We start from the raw sequence: 23,331 nt of genomic DNA on the forward strand, positions 1-23,331 counted from the left end.
GGCCGTATAAATCCAGAAGGCAATCTGGTTTGAAGCAGAAAACACTGCGGGACCTGGTGAGCGACATTGTTCCAAATGGACAACCTGCTAACTTGGTTAAAAAAAATCCAATGCGATCTCATGAAACATTGCAATGCAAATCCCGCACATTGTGAGCAGGATCAAATTTTGGCAAATCTGTCTCGCTCTAATGTGCAGATTCCCGGGGCTTTGGGATTCATCCCCTTTGCCTAGGAGGCCTCGGGCGAGCGTCATTCAGTTTTGATCGTCACAAACGGGGATCAGATGGAACGGCATCTGTGGGGGTCTCCCAGGGCATCGGAGGCCACAGCTGCATGCCCTTTGGGCAGGGTGGTGCCCAGGCACTGCTGGTGCCAACTGGGCACCGTGACAGTGCCACCTCAGTGCCAACCTGGAACTGGCAGGGTACAAGGTTGGCACTGCCAAGGTGCCAGACTGGCATTTTTTGCATGTTCATCACCGGGCCAAAGGTGCCCTGCCCTGCATGGGGGGTGGGAGGATGTGGGGGAGAGTGAGGAGGGGGCCGGGGATCCTCCCACAATGCGTTCAGGCTGAGGGGGGCATTGGGAATCGCTTCAGCAGAGCTCCCCAGTGTACAAAATGGGACTATGTGTAGCCTCGGCTGCGCATTCCCCGCTGAGGCCCCTTTTACAATGCGAGCCGAATGGCCTCCTTCTGCACTGTAAATTCTATGATACGATCTATGATATGAGTCACGTTGTATAGTCATGTGCTTCTCGGCACTGGGAGCGCCTGGGAACACGCAATAAACGTGCTCGCTACGGGACTTTATACCCATTTAGTTGAGTCGAGTCTTTTTCTGTTGAGGAACCTGCGAGGGATGTTACCATGTGTTTGTCTTTTTTGTGAAAATGAGCTGATATAGCTTTGTATTGGGATCAATATGGAACGGGAACATTGTCTTGTTGTTTAATGGTTAGTATGATACAGGGAATGTCACGTTGTAGATTTTCATATCTTTGACACTGTTGCCTGTTTAAGAAACAAAATATTCTCAAGTGGTGCTGCAGGTTGTGCTTGTTGATTGCTCCTGCTGGCAGCTGCAAATGCCTGAAGGCTGTGTGTTTGTTTGCTGCTGCTTCGTTTGCTTCTGTGGCCTGGACGAAGGAAAAGGAGGATGCAAATGACCTGTTGTCAGTGCTGGAGAAGAAGATGGGGAGCTCTTTGTTCTGGTGCATTCTGCATTGGTGTGACTTTTTCCTTGTTGAGGAGTCTACTGCTGGGAGCTGAGTGAGAGAGGCGGATTGATCCGAATGAGCAGTGTTTCCTACTCGTTGCTGCTTGCAGCTGCAGGAGGCTGTCGCCTCTTCACTTTTGCGGCCTGGAGTAAGGAAAAGGAGGATGGTAAGATGGTCTGCTGCCTTGGCTGGAGATGGGGAAGGGGAGCACTTTTGCTCTTCCGACGTGTTCTGGGTTGGTGCATTTATCTGCCATTCAGGAGTCTACTGCTGCGAGCTGCAGGAGGGAGAGAAAGTGGCGGATAAATCAGAGGTGAACAACTTTATGAAGGTGTCGAAGGAATGCTTTTTCAGATTGCTGGAGGGTTTATTGTACGTGTGGTGAGTGCTGCATGTTGATCAGCACGTCGCCGCAAGTCGAACGCACAGGATGCCAAGGCTGTTTTACCGCACCTTGATCGCCAGTGGAACAAGTGGGTACTGAGCTGTGTCTGGTGAAATTAGACCGTATAAGAAGGCATGTACAATGAAGACTGATACGGACAATGACCGAACAGCGGGTATCCTCCATTATGTTGAGGACTATGAGGGGTGATACAATGTGTTTGGTTTTCTTTGTACATTTGAACTGTTGTAGTTTTGTGTTTGTACCAATATTTTGTTGTGAAAAGGTGTTTGTGTGTGTATAACACAGTGCCTTTTCCTTGCTGGTTAATGGTTGGTATGTTATATGGACTGTTTCGTCGTTTGTTTTCCTCTTTTTGTATGAAGGTATTGTTGACCATTTAAAAGACAGACTATTCTCAAGCGGCTCCTCGTTGGTACAATTGCTTTGTTTCAGACGATGATTATTGCATCACATTTCAATCAAACTTTGAAGCCTGAACATTTTGACTAAACCCTAGAAGTGTCAGCACCACAGAGGCAGCAGCCAACAAGCAAACACCCAAGAGCTGAGCTTCAGCATTGAGGGAATCCTGGCGACTAAAGCTGAAGAGTGTCGATTGGGGGAGGGCACCTGAACACGGACTCTCTAATGTGCCCTGTAAGGATCTGGGGTTTTTATCTAGGGGTTCCTGCTGTTGCCGGGGGTAAGTGTCCAGATCGAGGTTCTCCAGCACAACTGGCTCGGTGGTTGACACTCTGAGAGAAGGTGGGATGCATAAGGATGGGGTCCTGGGGTGGAAGCCGTAACTGATTGTCTGTCTCTCTCCTTTTTACCCCTTCCTTACAGATATAACAATAACACTGATTATGGCAGTCCTGCAGAGGCTGTCCTCATGGTGCTGGTGTCAGCCCATGCGCCCAGACACCAGTGAAGGCAGCAGCAGTGTCGATTCAAGCTGGAGGCAGCACCCCACGTGCAGGAGGCCACCGGACACCCTGAAGACCCGGTATCCCATTAGGCCAAAGAGGAACCCAGAGGGTGACGGCAGATACGGTCCAAAGTTTACAGGCATCGTTGATCTTTTGAGGAGATGACGGACAGCATGTGCCGAAGGAGATTCCATCTCAACAAAGAGACAATGCGGCACCTGTGCCACGCCCTTGCAGACTTGGCACCTCAGTACTGAGCTTTTATGCAACCGGTTCATAGAACATAGAACAGTACAGCACAGAACACTTCAGGCCTTGAACAAGGACTTGTGTCACAAGCGACAGCCCACAAGTGCATCCATGAATTGAGGGATGCCCTGTATACCCGGGCACAGACGATATTAACTTTAAACAAGTCATCTTGCACACACCAGGGCATCAAAGAGTGCCCTTCCTTAACAGGAAGGGTTTACACTCCCTGAATGTTCGACTTGTATGTGACCGCCACTTCTAGATCATGCAGGTTTGTGCACGCTTCCCAGGGAGCATGCATGACAGCGACATTCTGGGATAACCAGAGATCCCCAGTGTCTTCGAGGACCACCCCAGGATAAGAGTTGGCTCTTGGACGGTAAGGGTTCCCTCTGAGGTTATGGCTGATGATGCCAGTGTGGAGGCCAGAGACTGAGTTGGAGAACCGATATAATGAGGCCCATGTTGCTATCCGTGCTGTCATTGACCGGTGTATCAAACTGCTCAAAATGCGGTTCCAATGTCTGGACTGCACTGGAGGTGCACTACCAGAGGTCTCCCACTCTGTGGTGGTCTGCTGTACCCTCCACAACCTGGCACAGCAGCAGGGCGACATGTTGAAGCAGGAGGGAACGCGGCCCCGTCAGAGCAGGAAAGGAGCTGGACAGGAGAGTATGGTGGACGAGACTGGGGAGGGGCCGCAGGAGGAGGTGGAAGATGGAGGACAGATGGCAACAAGGGTCCGGAATACCCGGAGTGCCAGGGAGGCCCTCATCCTCACCCATACCTCATAGGACAAGGCTTTGTCAGCTTACCTCCTCCCTGCTCATTTCCTTCCTTCCCCCCCCCTCACATTTCTCGATCCTCCTCCACCTTCCACCTCCGACCCACCCCCGCCCCCAAATACCCTGTTCCACCCTCCCAAGATCTGTTTACATGCACCCCAGGATGATGGGCCTGTGTCGGCATTGTCAGCGGGTCAACACACAAGGCAGGAGAGTGATGATAACCTGCCGTGAGGTAAGCTCTGGTGCTCCTCAGTTTATACCAAAGTCAGACCCCTGACAGCATGCTCACACCCATTCTCTGACCGGGACCTGCTTTGGGGGCATTTGATTTTGGAACACCCAAGGGCTGGGGAAGTGCAGGGCACAGGGAGGTGGCGGTGTAGACAGGGCAGCTGGGAAGATTAACGTGACAGAGGCTCCACATGTATCAGGTGTAACATGTTTTAATTGTGAACATTAGATATTTCCATTCCCCTTCGCTACAGAAACTGCCGACCTGCCCTTCCACAGTACCCACTCAGTGATCCTCTATTCTTAACCTTTCGTGGTCTACTGCTCTGCCTAGGTGTGTCCTCAGGATGCAAATCAGGGGTGGAGGCAACTTGCTGCTTTCTGCACCCTTTGCCTTTGATTCCCTTGTCCTCTCGAGAACCTGGAGCTGGAGGGCTCAGGCTGACTTACCGGTGTCACTGTCAGTGACTGGGCCACACTCTGCAGTGCACCAGCAACATCCACCTGCCTCTTGGATATGTTCCTCAGTGACTGGGACATGCTCTGCTGTGCACTGGCAATGTCCAGCTGCGTCTGGGACATGTCCATCAGTGACTAGTTCATGCTCTGCAGTGCCTCAGCAATGTCCACCTGCTTATGGGGCATGTCCCTCAGTGAATGAGACATGATGTTGAGGCCCTCAGTCATGGTCATCACAGACTGAGCCATGCCTTGGACACCACCAATCAAGATGCTGACCTCGTGCTGCAGGCTTTCCACTGTGGTCGCCACGCTAGCAGTGTTGGCCTCAGTGCCACATGTTGTTGGCATCATCTCCTGCACCCATAGCCTTTGGGGCTCCTCCAATCAGCAATGCACTTGCTGCAAATTCACTGACATTATGGGTGACACAGTGGCTAGCACTGATGCCTCACAGCTCCAGCGACCCGGGTTCAATTCCAGCCTCAGAAGTTTGCACCTTCTCCCTGTGTCTGCATGGGTTTCCTTCGGGTGCTCTGATTTCCTCCCACATCCAAAGATGTGAAGGTTAGGTGGGTTGGCCATGCTAAATTACCCCTTCGTGTCCAAAAGGAGGTGTGGGCTTAAGTAGGGTGCTTTTTCCAAGGGCTGGTGTAGACTCGATGGGCTAATGGCCTCTTTCTGCACTGTAAGGATTCTATGAGCCCCTCCTAAATCTCATGTCCTTGTGCTAGCATCTTCATAAGCTCTGGGATAACATTATCCAGAGGTTCGGCATCTGACTGGGATTCAGCAGACCCCCGACTGTTGACTGTGCAACAGCAACTGTGTGTTGGTCAGCAGATTGTGCCCAGAAGCCTGTCCACTACTTTTGGTGTGTGCCTCTGTCCTGCTGGAAGGTGAGTGTGATAGTTGTGACACCTCAATGGTGGTCTCCTCGGAGCTCTCCTCTGAGGTGGTCTTTTGGGTGCCGGGAGAGGAATGACTCCAGATGGTCCATCCCGTCAGATGGAGATCCTGCAAGAGAATGGACATGTGGTCGGTCAGAGGGAAGGATAATTTTGTCTGACCTGAACAACTCACTTAAGACAGGTCATCTGGGTGAAGGGCAGTGGATCCTCACCTCTGTGGCGCAGGCTATCCTTGCTGTTGGTGAATGCCCTCTCCTCGGTCAACTCCGCGATCTCCAGAACCTATTCCTCATGGTGTGAGCACTCGGATCTCTGTTACTCCCATCTTGGCCCTTTCCCATATATTATGGGTTCTCATGTGGGGATAAAGAAAGAGCTTTCTGAACCACGAGCTTGATGTCTCGGTGAGTCTATGGCAGGTAACGAGTGTGGATACCACAACTGGATGTGCAGGGATTGTGTTGGTGGGTGCACTGAGCTGCTGAGGAGCAAGCATGAATATTGGATGTCGGGAGGGTGCGAGGTCTCAGCCAGTGGCTTGTGAGAGGGGGTGGGGGTGTGGTTGGTGATTTGAGGGGTGCAGGTGAAATTGATGCCAGGAGAAAGGTGATAACTTACCTCTGCAGCTCAATGGAGGTCGTTGGCTTTCTTCCGACATTGGACGCTAGTCCTCCTGGTCATGCTGACAGTGGCTGCTATTACCTCCCAGGCGGTATCGGTGGCCCTGTTGCTGGTTGACCCCTGCCAACCACCCCCCCTTCCAGAGACCAGAGACAGGTGTCCCATCTCATATCAACGGCATTGAGAAGCCTGGCCAAGTTTGTATTGCCAAAGCGAGGAGCCGGTCTGCGCACTGCCATGCTTGTGTGTGTGAGTGGGTGGTGAGGGAGCATTTAAAAGCAGTTCCCACTTGTCAGCGGTGAGACGCTGAGGCACAAGTCTGGCGAATCAGGCAGCGAGGCAGCCAGTAATGGCGAGAAGTGCACGGGGACTCATTTCCGGCACTAAGTGCCGTTAAATACGGGCTGCAATCTTGCCAGCGCAGCCGTCGAGAAACTCCCCGCCAATAGCGCCCAAAATGACACTTAGAAATGTTTGTACCCTGAGTTTAGGAAAGCTGTTAAAAAATCTATTCCTGATTCTACATAAATAAAGTAAGAAGTCTTACAACACCAGGTTAAAGTCCAACATGTTACAACACGTGAGAACACCACCCACCAGGTACGCGGTAATACTCGTGTGACTCGGCCAACGTTGTCTACCTCAGACGCTGCAGGAAAGGATGTCTCGAAGCGTGGTACATTGGTGAGACCCTGCAGACGCTGCGGTAACGAATGAACGGACATCGCGCGACAATCACCAGGCAGGAATGTTCCCTTCCAGTCGGGGAACACTTCAGCAGTCAAGGGCATTCAGCCTCTGATCTCCGGGTAAGCATCCTCCAAGGCGGCCTTCAGGACGCGCGACAACGCAGAATCGTCGAGCAGAAACTTATAGCCAAGGTCCGCATACATGAGTACGGCCTCAATCGGAACCGAGGATTCATGTCGCATTACATTCATCCCCCACCATCTGGCCTGGGCTTGCGAAATTCTACCAACTGTCCTGGCTTGAGACAATTCAAGCCTCTTTAACCTGGGGTTACCCCTATCTCTGGACCTGTAAAGACTGAATTACCTGCAAATTCTAAGCACTCGCATTCTAAGCATTGTCTGGTACCTTTGAATTTGTCTATATATATGTTTCTGGAACATACCTCTTCATTCACCTGAGGAAGGAGCAGTGCTCCGAAAGCTAGTGTTTGAAACAAACATGTTGGACTTTAACCTGATGTTGTAAGACTTCTTACTGTGCTCACCCCAGTCCAACGCCAGCATCTCCACATCATACATAAATAAAGGAAGATGACAATCCTCCATTCCTGACTGCTAATAGAGTAATGCACCGCATGATATGTAACTACGCTAATTTTATCGTGGATAAGCTCTGTTCATTTGCTAATCTGCACAGACTTACCTCTCTTTAGGTGGGATGGCACAAAAATGCTCTCTGGATTCTTGAAGACGAGAAACATCAAATTGTGTTTCCTCTTCTGTCATTGTTCTGTAATTCCTGCTGGAAATGAGTATGTGAACGCAACCTGTTGGCAGCCTTGGAGTCGGATGGGGGTGCTGATACTGCCAATAGTCATTGTATAGGCTTCATTTGGTAAAGGCTGACCACTAGGTCTAGGAGCTAGAAGACCACCCTGGTAGGTGCAGTACTTCACCAACATAAACCACTGAAGCTCATGAAGAGATGGAAGAATTGAGGATGATACTAAAATGTAAAAGCTTTGAATGAAAGGGCAAAAGAGCTATAATAGATCCAGTATGTTGGATCATTTTCCTCCTGCCAAAACTAGTATCAGTTTTTGCGCAGACGTGGAACAAATTTAAAGCTGCGTTGCGTAATGTTGTTTTCCCCTAGCTGTGCATTTCACATAATTAAACTCTCGCTCCTTAAATCAGCACGTGGCAGTTAGTGTGCTGGCTCAGCTGCCGTTTTATATACAATGTCTGGGAGCGGTGGCAGCAGGGAGCAATAAAGAAGACAAGTTACTATTCTCCTGATTACAGTTTGGAGATTTATTTTTCTTGCTGCTTGAAACATTGTTTTTTTGTCACAAAATTCCTGTTCCAATGAAATTAGAAGAGTGAAGAAGTTTTCACAATATATCATTCCTTGCCTTTCATATTTCCTTGCAAATAATTCAGAAATAAGTTCAATATAAAGGCTGCTAGTATTGGTCACTGAAATTGCAAAGACTGAGAGTACAATTTTGAAGTACAGATTTTAAGATCTGGTCAAATATTTTGGATGGTTAACATTGAGACCATTCTTCATCCTAGATTATATTCAGCAAATATAAATTAAAATGTTATTTTGTAGATAAATTATCAAACAAGTAGCAAGAAAAAAAATCTCAATGAGCGCTTAATTCTAAAATATTATGCTGACCAGGGGAAGGATCAAGCTCCATTGTATTGAAGACACCAAGTTTGAAGGGGACAAGACCAAGTGATTAGGTGCCATCAAGCATTGGTCGAAACATGAGCAGATTGATAACCATGTAAACGTCTGTCCTCTCAATGAACAAGGAATGTGAGAGGGAAACAAAAGATAATGGAGGCTATAATTGACTGAGGACCAATACTTAGTGGGCTTGTTTAACATCTTCTTGTCAATTATTCCAGTGAAGTCATTAACACAAATTAACATTAAAATAAACAAGGTAACAAATGTCCACTGTATTCAAAACATTAAGAATTGTTCAACTGATATAATTAAAAGTATTTTCCAGGCTATGGTTCCACAGAAGTGAACCAGAGGCAAGCCTATCAGATCCACTTAAGCCCTCACTTCCACCACATCCCCGTAACCCAATAACCCTTCCTAACCTTTTTGGACACTAAGGGGCAATTTATCATGGCAAATCCATCTCACCTGCACATCTTTGCACTTTGGATGAAAACCGGATCACCCGGAGTAAACCCACGCAGACACGGGGAGAATGTGCAAACTCCACACGGTCACCTGAGGTTAGAATCGAAACCGGGATCCCTGGCGTTGTGAGGCAGCAGTGCTAACTACTGTGCTACCGTGCCAGGGCCTCATACCTGTGAAGGGGAAGCTCATGCCATGAGGGAAGGCCTTGGTGGCGAGCATCAGTAATGATCTCTGTTGGTGACTGCCTGTAGTGCCAAATATAGCCACTGCTCCCAGCTAGCATTGCTGGGACTACAAATTTACTGGCTACTCAATTGTCAGCAGTTCTTTGAGCTGGGTCTTCCTGTCCCTGGCAGGCAGAGCACTAGTGAGCCCACATCAGCAGTGTGGAGTATTTGATGTGGAGATGCTGGTGTTGGACTGAGGTGAGCACAGTAAGAAGTCTTACAACACCAGGTTAAAGTCCAACAGTTTTGTTTTGAATCACTAGCTTTCGGAGTACAGCTCCTCAGGATTCACCTGAGGAAGGAGCTGTGCTCCGAAAGCTAGTGATTCGAAATAAACCTGTTTGACTTTAACCTGGTGTTGTAAGACAATTTAATTGAGGGAGGATATAAATGCATTGGAAGTTCACTGAGGTTTACCAGATTAATACCTGGAATGGGTCAGTTGTCTTGTGTCGACTGGAGTTTAGAAGAGTGTTATGTCCCGCACGGGTCTTACGGGGTAAGGGTGATCCACTACCCCTTGGAGCTTGCAGTATATGAGCTCCCCTGATAAGGGGCAGGGGACCCTTAAAAAGGTTCATGTGGTTTTGTATAAATACAGTCGGCCAGTGAGGCACCGACCGTAGAAGAATCAGTCGCGAACTGCTGGAGTTCATAATAGTTCATGTATTAAATAAAGTAACTTTTGTTTTTCTCTGTAACTTGGTATAGACTCTTTATTGTCCCTTCCAAAATCGTGTAGATGCAACTTGATTGGAACATATAAGATCCTGAGGGGTCGAGACAGGGTGTGGAGAGGATGTTTCCCCTTGTGGGAGAATCTAGAACTAGGGAAGGACACTGTTTAAAAATAAAGGGTCGTATTGATATCATAGAATCATAGAATTTACAGTGCAGGAGGCCATTCGGCCCATCGTGTCTGCACTGGCCCTTGGAAAGTGTACCTACTTAAGCTCACACCTCCACCCTATCCCCATAACCCCACCTAACCTTTTTTGTTGGACACTAAGGGCAATTTAGAACATAGAACATAGAAAAATACAGCATAGAACAGGCCCTACGGCTCAAAATGTTGTGCTGAACTTTTGTCCTAGATTGAGAACAAATTAAACTACACCCCAGCATTCTACCGTAATCCATGTACCTATCCAATAGCCGCTTGAAGGTCCCTAATGTTTCCGACTCAACTACTTCCACAGGTAGTGCATTCCATGCCCCCACTACTCTCAGGGTAAAGAACCTACCTCTGACATCCCCCCTATATCTTCCACCATTCAACTTAAATGTATGTCCCCTTGTAATGGGTTGTTTCACCTGAGGAAAAAGTCTCTGACTGTCTATTCTTTCTATTCCCCTGATCATCTTATAAACCTCTATCAAGTCGCCTCTCATCCTTCTCCGTTCTAATGAGAAAAGGCCGAGCACCCTCAACCTTTCCTCGTAAGGCCTATTCCAGGCAACATCCTGGTAAATCTCCTTTGCACCTTTTCCAAAGCTTCCACATCCTTCCTAAAATGCGGCCACCAGAACTGCACACAATTCTTACCCCAAGGTTTTGTACAGCTGCATCATCACCTCACGGCTCTTAAATTCAATTTAGCACGGCCAATCCACCTAACCTGCACATCTTTAGACTGTGGGAGGAAACTGGGGCACCCAGAGGAAACCCATGCAGACACATGGATAACGTGCAAAATCAGCGTAGACAGTGACCCAAGCCGGGAATCAAACCTGGAACCCTGGAGCTGTGAAGCAACAGTGCTAACCAGTGTGCTACCGCAAATGAAGAGACATTTTCTCTCACACGATCATTGATCTTTGGATCTTCCTGAAAAGGCAGTGGAAGAAAAGTCTATTTTTAAGGCACAGTCTTAGTAAGCAAGGGGATGATAGATTAGCGGGGATGGCGGAATACGGATTTGAGGTTGCTATCAGATCAGCCATCGCCTTATTAAATGGTGGAGCAGACTCGAGCGGTTAAATAGTCTACTCCTGATCCTTGTCCGTATGTTCGTAATCCTGCCTATAGACGATTCAATGACAATCAGCTGTTAAATGTCACCAGTGCAGTCATTCTTCCTGTTAACAGGAGTCCCACCAACTTTTTTTATCCAGGGTGCAGGGGTGGGATGGGGAGGATCTAGGAACAGAGTACTCTGCAAAATATAAACCCAATATTTCAGGTCAATGGCCTTTCAAAAAACTGATGACAAACGGTCATCAACCAGAAACATTGGGCGTGATTTTCCAGCCACGGCCCGCTTGAGTCGGGACAGGATGTGGCTGGTAGATCCTGCTAGAGTCCTCTCCTGGGATTCCAGATGGTCATTACGCCTTTCAAGATGTAACGAGATCTTGCGAGAGGTTGTGAGCTGGATCCTGTCCACAATGCGATTTTTATCCCAATTAGTTTTAAAATTCACTTAACTCTGCTGGTGCCAGATGGAACCGGCTCTTGGCATTTACCGGCTTCAGCAAGGAGACCCTGGCCAGGCGCCATTCAGCACTGGTCCCCACAAATGGTGACCAGGCGGAACGGCACTTGGGAGGGTGTCCCAGGCGATCAGAGGCCCCCTGGTGGCTGGTATCTGGGCATGATGGTAGCCTGGCTCTGCTGATGTTACCGGGCACCTTGGCACTGCCAGCCTGGGATCCTGGCAGTTCCACCTAACATGCTGTCAGTACCGCCCAGGTGCCAGCTTGGCATTGCAAGGATGCTCAGGTGACACTGCCAGGCTGGCAGGGGCACTGTCAGGGTGCCAGGCTGGCAGGGGCACTGTCAGGGTGCCAGGCTGGCAGGGGCACTGTCAGGGTGCCAGGCTGGCAGTGCCAAGGAGTCCAGCTGGCATTTTGCCCATGCTGGAGATCGGGCTCGGGGGTGCCTTGCTCTTGTGAGGTGGGATACGGGGTGAATGGGGAAGGGGCTCGAGGACACACCCTCCTACAGGTGACTTGGGGCATTACGTGATCAGTGGCTCGTGTCGGGGGGTCAAAAGACCGGAGCACCATTTAAAAACGGCGTCCCGATCTCTTTCTGCACTGAGGAGCTCTTGACCTGAAGATGATCCTGGAGCAGTGGAGAATTTTTGCAGAGGAGAATATATCAAAGCTGGATATAAGGCAGTGTGAATTGTTAGCTGATAAACTGTCATGGTGAATGGAACCTCAAAGACTCGGCAACTGGAATTTACAAAGTCAAATGGTGAATGACTGGAAGGAGGATATCTTGGTCAGTAATTTGGAAGGGGCTTGGTGCGGAGCAATGCTGGAGTAGACAGTGAGGTTTTCAAAAGAGCGGTGGAACAAACTGAGGTGCTCAAAGGAGAGGAAGCAGATGGGGAAACCAAAATGTGACTTGGTGATCAGGGCCAAAATGCTGACATGCTACTTTGGACAGGACAAATGGTGTAAAGCACAATCAGCTTCCAAAAGCAAAAAAGGTGTCATCAGCTGTGTACCAAGCTTCAGTCAAAGCCATAATCCACCAGAAGATTATACAAAACAATGGCCTTCCTTATGAATAAATACACTTTCTGGAGGTAAATGCAAAGAGGTGTGACATTTGTTGGTTGCTGGCAGGGTTCTGTCATGTGAGAGTACCTTTAAGAAATGGATGTTTAAGCAATGTACCTTTAAGAAATGGAGCAGCTCATGTTACTGAAGTGATGTCAGAGTGTGGATGGAGCTGGGTTTTTAGCTCAGCCATTTTGCAGTGTTTAGTTTCAGTTTGAGAGAGAGGAGCTGAAAAGTGCCTGGCTGGTTTGCTGTGAGCTGATTTGAAAGGAGAAAGCCGGTTTGAGGAAAAGAGCTTGGGTGTGTCTGTGTTTGCAACAAAGCTGGATCTGCGGTGATCTCTGCCAGAAAAGACCATCTCTGAATCATTTGGGTGATTTAAACTCATAATAGTAATGTCTTTAACCTGATCTGTTTCTGTTTAAAGGTTTTAAGTCTTTTGGAGGTTTGAAGGAACATTTTGAGGGATTATCTTCTGTTGTATTATTTTCGGGGTTATCTTTGAAGTAAGGGGTGTTAAGAGATCCAATGTTTGTTTTAAAAGGTTAAGTTGAGTTCATGGAATAAATATTGTCTTGTTTTTAAAAACCACGGGCAGAATTCTCCGCAACGGCCGACGTCGGCGTGAAACCTGGAGTGTTTCACGCCGGCGTCGGAGGCCGCTCCTCACCCCCTATTTCTCCCCCCCGGGGGCTAGGAGCGGCATTGGGAGAAACTCGGCCGCCGGGCCTTGACGCTTGCGTCAAGGCGGCGCACCGAGAATGACGCGGCCGGTGGCGCCTAAATGACGTCAACCGTGCATGCGCGGTTTCCATCTTCCCCTCCGCTGCCCCACAAGACGTGGCGGCTTGATCTTGCAGGGCAGCGGAGGGGAAAGAATGCGTCTCTTAGAGACGCTGGCCCAATGATCGGTGGGCACCGATCACGGGCCTGTCCCCTCCCGAGCAAGCCCGTGGTGCTCGTTCTTCTCTCCGCCTCCCACAGGCCCCACACTTACCTGTCATGTGCTGTTCACGCCGGCAGCGACCAGGTGTGGTTGCCGCCGGCATGAACAGGTCGGCATCGTCAGGCCGCTCGGCCCATCCGGGCCGGAGAATCGCTGGTCGCCGTGAAAAACGGCGACCGCGATTCTCCGAGCGCCGTGTCACAAAATGTGACACACCATTTTGGGGGGGGGGGGAGAATCACAAGGGGTGCCAGAACGGCCCTCCCGAGATTCTCCCACCCGGCCTGGGGAGCGGAGAATCGCGCCCCACGTGTCCATAATTGTACTACCACACCTGGGGAACAAGCTGTGTGCTTCAAAAGCAACAATCCATAAAGGGAGAGGTTGGTTGAACTCCATGATACATTTTGGGGTTCTGAAAATGCCGCTCCCATAACAGTTCAAAGGAGCATTGCTAGATTTTTTTTAAATCATGGGATGTGGACATTACTGGCCAGGCCAGCATTTATTCCTCATCCCTAATTGCCCTTGAGGTGGTGCGAGTGGGGGAAGAAGGAGATCAGTGAGGTTTGCCTCTAACAATAAGGTTGATGGGAAAGAAAGAAGGAGCAGATGTTCTTAAAGAATCATAGATTAAGTGCCTTGAAGGGTCCTTACAAGGAGGTCAAGAAACTCCATGTTAGAAATTACATTTCTGTTTTCTAACTAAACTATTTTTACATTCAAAATCTATCTGAGCTGGGATAGGTCAGTATTCCATCTAATCCACAAATTATCATTCAGCTGCAAACAGTTGGGATTCACCTAATATCCTTTTTCATCTACCTAGATCAATGTGACCACAATATTGTTTTACATGCAGCTGTTTAAAAGCATTGATAAATGTTTGGAGGGAACTTTCCTGCTAGTACTCTCATCTGAGGAATAATATGTGATCTATTCCACTCTGAAGTAAAACAAAATCCTCCCACTCCCCAAAAAAATCAAAAGTGAGCTGAGTAAATGAACTAACAATGTTTTAGAAATATAAAAGCTAAACATGTAAAACTCAGATCATGCTGCATAATCTTTTGCATTTGTAATATATCATGTACAAATGTGCTTCTTGTGTCAAACTCAATGCCTCTGCACAAGAAAAGAGTTCCCAGTCTAAGCTGTACTCACAGTATCATCAAAAAGCTTTTCCATGGATTGCTTATCATTCCAATATTTTAGTTCTTGGCGAGGCAAAGTTTTCAAAGGCTTTGAACAAAAGGTACAAGACACTGAAGACCACCAGAGAACTGTACTTCAATATTTAACTAGTTGTTAGGAGGATATTTCACTTGTGATGGCACTGAACCTTCAGTGTTATGCAAGGTCAAATCATGCAACATCCTTCTCCTGGAAAACGACTGATTTACTGACATAAAAGCAAAACCCTTGCAGATGCTGGAAATCTGAAATACAGACAGAAAGTGCTGGAAATACTCAGCAGGTCGAGCAGCATCTGAGGAGAGAGAAAGCCTTTACATTTTGGTTGCGTACGATTCTTAATTCTTCCAAACTAATTTGCTGATGCTACCGGATGGTTTTAAATTTCTTTGATTATTCTCTCAAGTGAATACACATATTAATCCTGAAGTGATGATCAATAACCATTCTGGGAAGCAATGCCAGATCCTTGCGAGTTTCTTCGCAGAATTAGTTTCAGAGATTTGCTCATAATCCTAACTCGGCATTTTGGTTCCTCTGAATTGTAGAACATATGACAAATTGGTCGTCTCTAAAGGAAGTTTATGGGAGTGTTATGGGCCAATATTTAATGGGAGCACCAATGATTTGGTCTGTAACATTGTCCACACAAAGCCCATTTTTGTTTTTGACCATTAACTATAGCCCACTATGCACTCAATATGGTGCACACGTATCCATATGGATGCTCCCCAACACGCCATAATGGGAAAGGAAAGAAATAGATATCTATGCCCCCATGCTTGAAGCAGGCATTTGGCTCTTTACAAACACAAATAAGCAGCCTAATATGCTAGCCTGAGGCCTGATTTCCAAGACAGTCAGCCAGTCTCCAACTGAGCTTGAGGAGCACCTGGTGTTACTGAGGAGCATACAGGATGAACATTTTGTGGATCACCTGTCAACCAAGAAGTCAACTACAGTACCTGAACATTAGAAGTGCACATTCAGAAAATTATCCTCCACATTTTATGACTGCTTAAATGCAATCCAGCAATCAGCTTCAGTTAGAAACAAAAAGAAATGTAATCGCCTTGACTTACTTCTTGAAGGAACCCTCAAGTTTGACCTGAAGAACAGCAATGAATCTGCCTGGATTCTAACTTCATAGTCTTTTATGGATTCATAGTCCAACATTTTATTTGTTGTGATGACTCCTGTCTGATTGTTGATCTTAAATACCCCTGAAACCGGAAATGCTTAAAATGTTATTTGCACAAGAAGACAGCAGCAGATTAAATGTTTTTCATTTGTTTTAAGATGTTTCAAGATACAAAATTTATCATTGGAGCACAAATTTATCATTGGAGTCCAAATTCTCAAACTTCCACCTTAAATCATCAAGAGCTTGAAGGTCAGTAATGCTGCACAGTAAGAGAACAGGAGGAACCCGCTGAATATAAAGGGAGGGGAAGAGGGTAGGATCCAATAGAATAGACCAACTTGCAGTGGAGGACCAGCAGTGGGTCAACAACCTTGTCAATGAAACCACCTTTGCAACTGTTCTTGGACTCAGCATCCCAGTTCCAAGTTTCCTGATTAATTGCAGAGCATGATGACAGCTCATATCTGTCAAAGGAAGGATTTCTGGTTAAAGGAACCCGGGCAGGGACCAGAGCGGCTGAACTGTGAGGCTTTGGCAACCACAAGAATTGAAAGGAAACATTTAAAAATTAAATTTGGAGTACCCAATTCATTTTTTCCAATTAAGGGGAAGTTTAGTGTAGCCAATCCACCTACCCTGCACATCTTTGAGTTGTGCGGATGGCACCTACGCAAACACGGGGAAAATGTGCAAGCTCCACATGGATGGTGACCCAGAGCCGGGATCGAACCTGGGACCTCGCCGCTGTGAGGCAGCAGTGCTATCCACTGCGCCACCATGCTGCCCTGCAAGTGACTATTTTTGTAATATCCTGCATGAAGCACACAGGACAGGTTTGCTGATAGCCCCCATGTGGCTCGAGGAGTATACACTGCCCCGTTAGCCCATGAAGCCTAACCGGGTCCTGCGTGTGTACATACGATTCTACTCGACTGACTTGTTGCCTTTCCTAAAATTTTGAAATCTCTATATCCCTTTGAGGAATGAGAAATCCTCATACTCCTGTTTTAACACTGAAGGACTCCAGCAGCTTGGCTCAGCAAGCAACTGGTTACAATCTCTCAACTCCTGTTGGATTTTAAATGTCTCTGATCATCACCTGCCAAGTGGTCTAAGCACAGAAAACTCATCATGCTGAAGCATCATTATTTTCAAGGATTTTCATATTGCTGTCTCCAAACATGAGAAGTTTGTCTGTGTGGCTTCTAAATCTTTCCTGCAAGCATTGCTGCGGGGTCTGAGGTTCTGCAGCAAAATGCTATTTCCCATTGACAAGGGGACGATTCCAGCCTTTCAAATGAGGCAGGTGTGGACTAAAGTGGCCGGGAAAGTGAACAGCAGCAATCTGGTCCTTTGAACCTGCAGTGGCCCAAGAGGTTTTGCAACCTCATCAGGGTTGAAAAGGTGAGGGCATCCCACTTTCAGGTGCCAATCTCCACACTCTGACATCTCCAGCATTCTCCTGCACATCACTCCTCAAATCAACTCTCTTTGCTGCTCCACCCATTCCTCTCTCTCCAGGCACATTCTCATCTGAACAGCTAACACACATTCACTTTCACCTCATTGATATTCGCATTCATGCCTCAAAGTCATTTTCCAAAATTGGCGTCATTCCATCTCCTCCACACAATCTATTTCTCACAGTCCTCATTCTCTGGGCGAAAGTTCACGGCCTCTCCTGCTGGTATCTTCCGGTCCCACCAAAGCTAATTAACTTTTGATCGGTTTGTTGCATTTTCCGGCATTGCTCCCAATGCAATGGGGCTGCAAAAGTCCACTGTCTGTCTTTTCACCCTGCAGAAATAAGTGCACAACTCCAGGGTGAGGCAGAGAATGGGGAATGACCCTCACGGCCACTGGCAATGTTTACTCAGCAAGTCTACAGTGCTGCTCAAGGAGATGCCAGCCTCTTGAGCAACTCGTGTTCACACATGTCCAGAAAGCAGAGCCTGTGCTTGTAAAGGTTATGTTGGCGGTATCGCCTCCTTCAAGATGGACCTCTGTGTCAATCTCCTCTGTCCTGTGGAAAGGCATGTGGTTGAGGAGATGGTGTTGCTCCTCTGCTTGCTCTTCACCAGGGCCGGAATTCTCCGGCTGTTCGCTGCGAGAAGGATTCTCTGGTCCTAACGACAGCAGATCCCTGCCCATGGGTTTCCCAGCAGCGTTGGGTGTCTTCAGTGGGAAATCCCATCGACAAGCGGCAGGACCAGAGAATCCTGCCGCCAGCGAATGGCATGTCAAATTCTCCGTTCGCTAACAGCAGTAGCGAGCTGACACGGAACGGAGAATCTCGGCCCAGATATCCATGGCACAGCTCTGTAAGCTGCAGTGAAGACTGACAACAGTGAAGATCAGGTCAAGTGAGTCAAATTCAAGGTGTCCAAAAAAATTTGAAAGTTAGCTTAGAAGCAGTGAAACCTTGTGCTATGAACAAGTCCTGTGAGCATAAACCTTTCAAATAGGCAACCCAGCGGCTATTCGGTTTCACTGTTTTAAAGCTTTTCAATGAATAATAATTTTCTGCTGTGCTCAGAGGCAGGATGGAGCTGTTTAAGGAAAGGATCCTGATTGGAGCGAGATTGTGAGGACCTTTCGCGTTAAAGGTAAGCCAAATTGGCATATGTCACAAAGGTCAGTCGGTGTGGGTCCCAAAGGTTGGTCCGTTGGCAAAAGTGGGTCCCGGGAAAAAAAAGTTTGCCAAACACTGCTATACATCACCAAATAGTGGGGAAAATATAATGAAGCAAATCAACAGGCAAGTTCCAAAAATTTGTCAAAAGAATAAGGCAGTGATAATGGGGACCTTTCATTATCCTATAGTAAAATGCTGAAGAAAGCATTTATAAAGGACAAGGAGGGGAAGGAATTCTTGAGATGTATACAATTCTTGATCAATTGTTTCCAGCCAAACGAGGAAAGAAGTAGCAGTGGATCTAGTTCTGAGATCTACAGTAGGGTAAGTGGAGCATCTTCAAATGGGAGAACAATTGAGAAATATCATTAGGTTTAGATTAGTTATTGGTAAGATCAACGGAAATTCAAAGGTGAAGACAGTCAATGATATCAGGAAAATCTAAGATCGTAAACCAGATCTGGGCCAATTCGTTCTGGCCCACCTCCAGGTCATCTGCAGCCAATTGCTGGATTAAGTTCATTAGCAGGAATACCTCATCTCTTTGCGCCCATCATGCATTTCTAACCAATGGAAAAATATGAGTGGAAAGCAATTTTAAACTGAGTGGATTACTCTGCACAGGTTTGATCCAGTGTTCTTGGTGTACATGCAAATGTGAGTTGCTTTCAAATAAGTTCATTGTGTTCCCTTTTTGGATGGATAGGGGGCCTGGCATTCCCCATCTCGACAGGAGGGCTGTGGAAAGTCAGGACTAGGCAGGACCAGGGTTGAGAATCTTCAGTTTTGGGGAGAAATTGGAGAGGTTGGGACTATTTGCCTTGGGGAGTTTTGGACTATGCTCCTTAGAGAGAAGAAGGCAAAGAGTAGATTTGATAGAGATGTTAAAAATCACGAGGGGGCTGGACAGAGTAGATAGGGATAAACTGTTCCCGCTCGTAAATGAACCAAGAACGAGAGGGCAGAGATGGAAGTGATTTGCTAAAGAAGCAAACGTGACATGAGCAAAAGCTTTTTCGCACAGCGCATAGTTCAAGTCAGGAAGCGTGGTGGTGCCAGGTGCAGTTGAGCCAACCAAGAGGGCAATGGATGATTATTTGAACACAAACAATGTGCAGGGGTACGGGAAAAGGCAGGGGAATGGTACTAAGCCATGATGTTCATTTGGAGAGCCGGTTGAGACATGGTGGGCTCTGCGTCATAACAATTCTGTGACAGGCTGATAAATTGGTGCCAATCAGAAATGAGACATATGTTGCAGCTGATTTGCTATGAATGCCTCCATTACCAAATAAGACAAACGTACACAGAAAATCAGAAATTTCTGGTGGGGTTGGGTGGGGGTTGCTGAGGTGGTGCAGTGATCAGGAGTAGCAATCTTGATTAATTCCTCTCCTACTACCCGAGAGTGCTAAGATAAATTGTAACATCCAAGATCCAACTTCAGGATGAGATCAGTCAATCTAATGCCGTCCTTCTTGTTATGGCCCTATTTGTTGCCTTAACAGGGTGTGCCATCAGGAAACATTATTTTTTTGCTTTTCAGTTCAAGAAAATGTCACCTGTTTGTGCGCACAACCAATCTATGCTCTTACCTAGGAATTCTCCCTTGAGAATGTGATGTAACTTATCCCCAGGCCTATAACCTTTCAAAATAAGAAACTGCTTGTCAAATGTACAGCAGTATTATTTGTCTTCACTGTCTGGGCAGTAATATGGCAGAGCAATTAGCCTGTTGATTGTTGCCCCCCCCCCCCCCCCCCCCCCCCCCCATCCTCCACTGCAACCATTTCCCTCCAACCAATCAATCCTGTCAACTTTCATTCAGTTGAAATCAAAATTGGGTAAATTTTATATTAAGGCAGAGGGGATCCATGAAGATTTTAAACAATTCTCCCAATTTATTTTAAGTAAAAATAAAATTGTATTACTCAGCCTAAACTCCTCATTTGTTCTCAGGCTTCCACTGATATTGGTGAGCGATTTTGTCAAGGGATCACAGAGAAACAATATCAGTAGAAATACACAGTAGTAAATGTACATTTTCACCACCTAGGCTATAATCTAGTGGAGCAGATCCCCCATTCGCTGTAAAACTCATATGCCATTCATTCCAATGTAAAGGAAACTGGGCAGAATGGCAGAAGCAGAAGTAAATAGCAACAATAAATCGCAAAATTGGCCATTATTGCAAGCCATTCATGAATCTGATGCAAGAGGTAGTTTCATGCAAAATTCAACGCTCCCGAGTCTTGTATCAGGTTTATAAACCTATATATTATTAAAGTTGTTTTGTTTAATTTGTTTTATATGTTTCTGTGCAATTGGACTGCACACTCGTGTAACATTAAACATTGATGTGTATGCATGAAAGATAGCTTCTATTAGAAAGAATAGTGCCATTCACTGAACAGTAATAGAAGTGAATCACACAAAGAACTTTAAATTTAATGCACTATTAAAATTGCTCCTGTAAAGCCGTATGTAAGTGCAGATCATGTTGCATCATTAACTATGTACATGTGCCCATATGAATGCATGTTTAAGATTTGGCATTTGAACTAAATTAGAACTAAAATTAGATCTTCAGGGTATTTCTGTTGCCTTCATTTTAGATGTGGCCAGTGATTGCTCATTGCCTTTTCTTTATGAGTCAGAACCTGTGGCAGTGAATAAACATAATAAAAGGAACTGATTAGGAGACAGATCAGAGACAATTCTCCAACTAGCTGCATTCTACTGTTTTGGAGAGGATATGGTGGTGTGAAGAATACACTGATTGTTAGTGTTGTATTGCCAGGCAATGACCATTCTCAATAAGAGAGAATCTAATTATTTTCACTTGATATTCAGTGGTATAATCATCAGTGAATCCCCCTCTACCAATATTCAGTACTGACTAGAAATGTAACTGGACCAGCCAGGTAAATGCTTTGGTGACAGGAGCAACCCAGCGGTTGGGAATTCTGCAGTGAGTATCTAGCATCCTGACTCCCCAAAGCTTGACCACCACCCACACGGCACAAGTCAGGAATGTGATGAAATACTCTCCAATTGCACAGATGAGTGCAATTCCAACAACAGTCAAGAAACTCCATCCATCCCCTTAAACATTAATTGGTACACAGTGGCAACAGTATGTATCATATTTGAGATGCACTTCAGCAATATGCCAATAATCCTCGCACTCACCTACCCCCAGAAGAACAAGGGCAGAAGGTGCACAGGAACAGTACCACATGCCAATTCACACACCATTCTGACTTGGAAATATATCTGTCATTGTCATTCGGCCAAAATCTTGGAGCTCCTTCCATAACATCACTGTTGATGTACCTCTACATTACATGGACTGCAGTGGCCCAACAATTTCTTGAGGGTAAATAGTGATGGTCAATAATTTTAACCTTGCCAGTGATGCCTACACCCCAAGAATTAATTTGAAAAGTAGAAGAGGAATGAGTATATGTTAAAACAGTTGTGCAGATGACACGCAAACCACTGGGAATACACCAAAACAGACAAGCTTCACAATATACAATTAGTAAATAAACACTGGTTCAATGTCCAGAATTCAGCAGTTTCTTAAACAAGACCATGCTGCATTTTGATTTTCCTGGATTTTGGATTATCATCATTAGATTGGAGGGGCGGACATTTGTTTTCAATTGTCACAAAGTGCGGGACTGAGATCGGATCTGAAATTGATAAAGGTGCATTGCTGGAGGTCCATTGCTGCTCAGCGGAATCTCACCTCTGGTCCTGTGATCCCTTGACTGGGACTTAGTGAGAATAAATGTAGGTAGATTCCAGTTTTGTTGGCAGGAATTAATGGACTGAGCTCCGTTTGCAAGACATGTAACGCAGCTCTGTCACTGACTCTAACGGTGAGTTCCCCATGGCTGCTGGGACCCTCACAAGGAGAACCCCTTTCTCCATCCCATTGGTGGAACAGCCACCTTTGCGTTCGGACCCTAAGGCTGGGAAAAAACAGATCTTAAAAGTACTGCACAAGATTCAGCTTGTGTGTGTGCAACTCTCTCTCAGATTCCATCCTCTGGGATCAGCTGAGAGTGACTTTTTCATTCCTGTGCTTACTCTGTTCAGGGAGTGGCGCCTAGGTCCCTGGAGAGAAAAATATTTGGTTTTCAGTTAATTCCAGCTTTCAGCCTGCTGGATTTTGGACAATGCCCCAGTACGTAAGAAATGTTAAAACATATTTTTATCAAGTTAACTGTTACATAGCTCATCATGAGGTACAATCTCACAAAGGCAGTCAAAAGATTACAAAACTAATCTTCAAAATCGCATTCTATGCAAAATTATTCATTTCAAAAATGTGCTTACCACCATCATTTCCGGCGATAATTGAATACACTATAGTTTGATTGATAGCAGCTGCAGTTACAGTGACAACTTCAGTTCCTATAGGGGCACTTTCACTTACAGGTGAAGGCCTGAAAGACAAGAAAAATGTTCTAATTTGAGCAACGTAGCAACAAATCAATGAAAATCATGGGAAAGATTTTTACAACTATTGTTAAACATTGGATATGCTCAGCAATATATGAGTTGAGTGCGCTCACTTTGGTCTTTCATCAGAACAGATTGATATATTGCACGCTCATTTATCTTTGTGGTCAAATCAGTTTGAACTCTAAAAGAAGTCAAAGTTTGGATAAAGTGAAACCTTACTCATCTTCATAGGCAGTGCTGGTTGGTAGCTTGTCTTTGTCAATGGAGACGAGATATATTCAAAATTCTGGTTTCTTTGGTCTTCCCAGACTCGGTGGCTGCATAAGATGGGGGAGTGAGTCAAGGACCAGCACTTATTACACACCCTGTCTGATTTGAGAAAAACAGGCTGAGTGTATAATGGGAAGCAGATGTGTTCCTACTTCTTATCTTAGGGCAGGGGTGGGCAAACTTTTCCGTGCAAGGGCCACATTCAGAAATTCACAATTTTAAAGGGCCGCATAGTATATTAAGTAAAATAATTACTTCA

The 23,331-nt window shown here is 46.3% G+C and overlaps 1 protein-coding gene across 13 annotated transcripts in view; it reads right to left on the reverse strand.

Annotated features, from left to right (window-relative positions):
- Positions 1-23,331, reverse strand: part of pcdh15b (protocadherin-related 15b) — a 1,980,039-nt gene that overhangs the window by 136,089 nt on the left and 1,820,619 nt on the right. For all 13 annotated transcript variants that reach the window (XM_038773429.1, XM_038773427.1, XM_038773426.1 and 10 more), the window contains 2 exons: positions 22,674-22,783; positions 15,630-15,770 (listed from right to left, as the gene is read on the reverse strand). In XM_038773429.1, the coding sequence (XP_038629357.1) occupies positions 15,630-15,770; positions 22,674-22,783 (251 nt within the window). The remainder of the gene's footprint in view (positions 1-15,629; positions 15,771-22,673; positions 22,784-23,331) is intronic.

The sequence above is a fragment of the Scyliorhinus canicula genome, chromosome 16, assembly GCF_902713615.1.
Source record: "Scyliorhinus canicula chromosome 16, sScyCan1.1, whole genome shotgun sequence".
Classification (NCBI taxonomy): domain Eukaryota; kingdom Metazoa; phylum Chordata; class Chondrichthyes; order Carcharhiniformes; family Scyliorhinidae; genus Scyliorhinus; species Scyliorhinus canicula.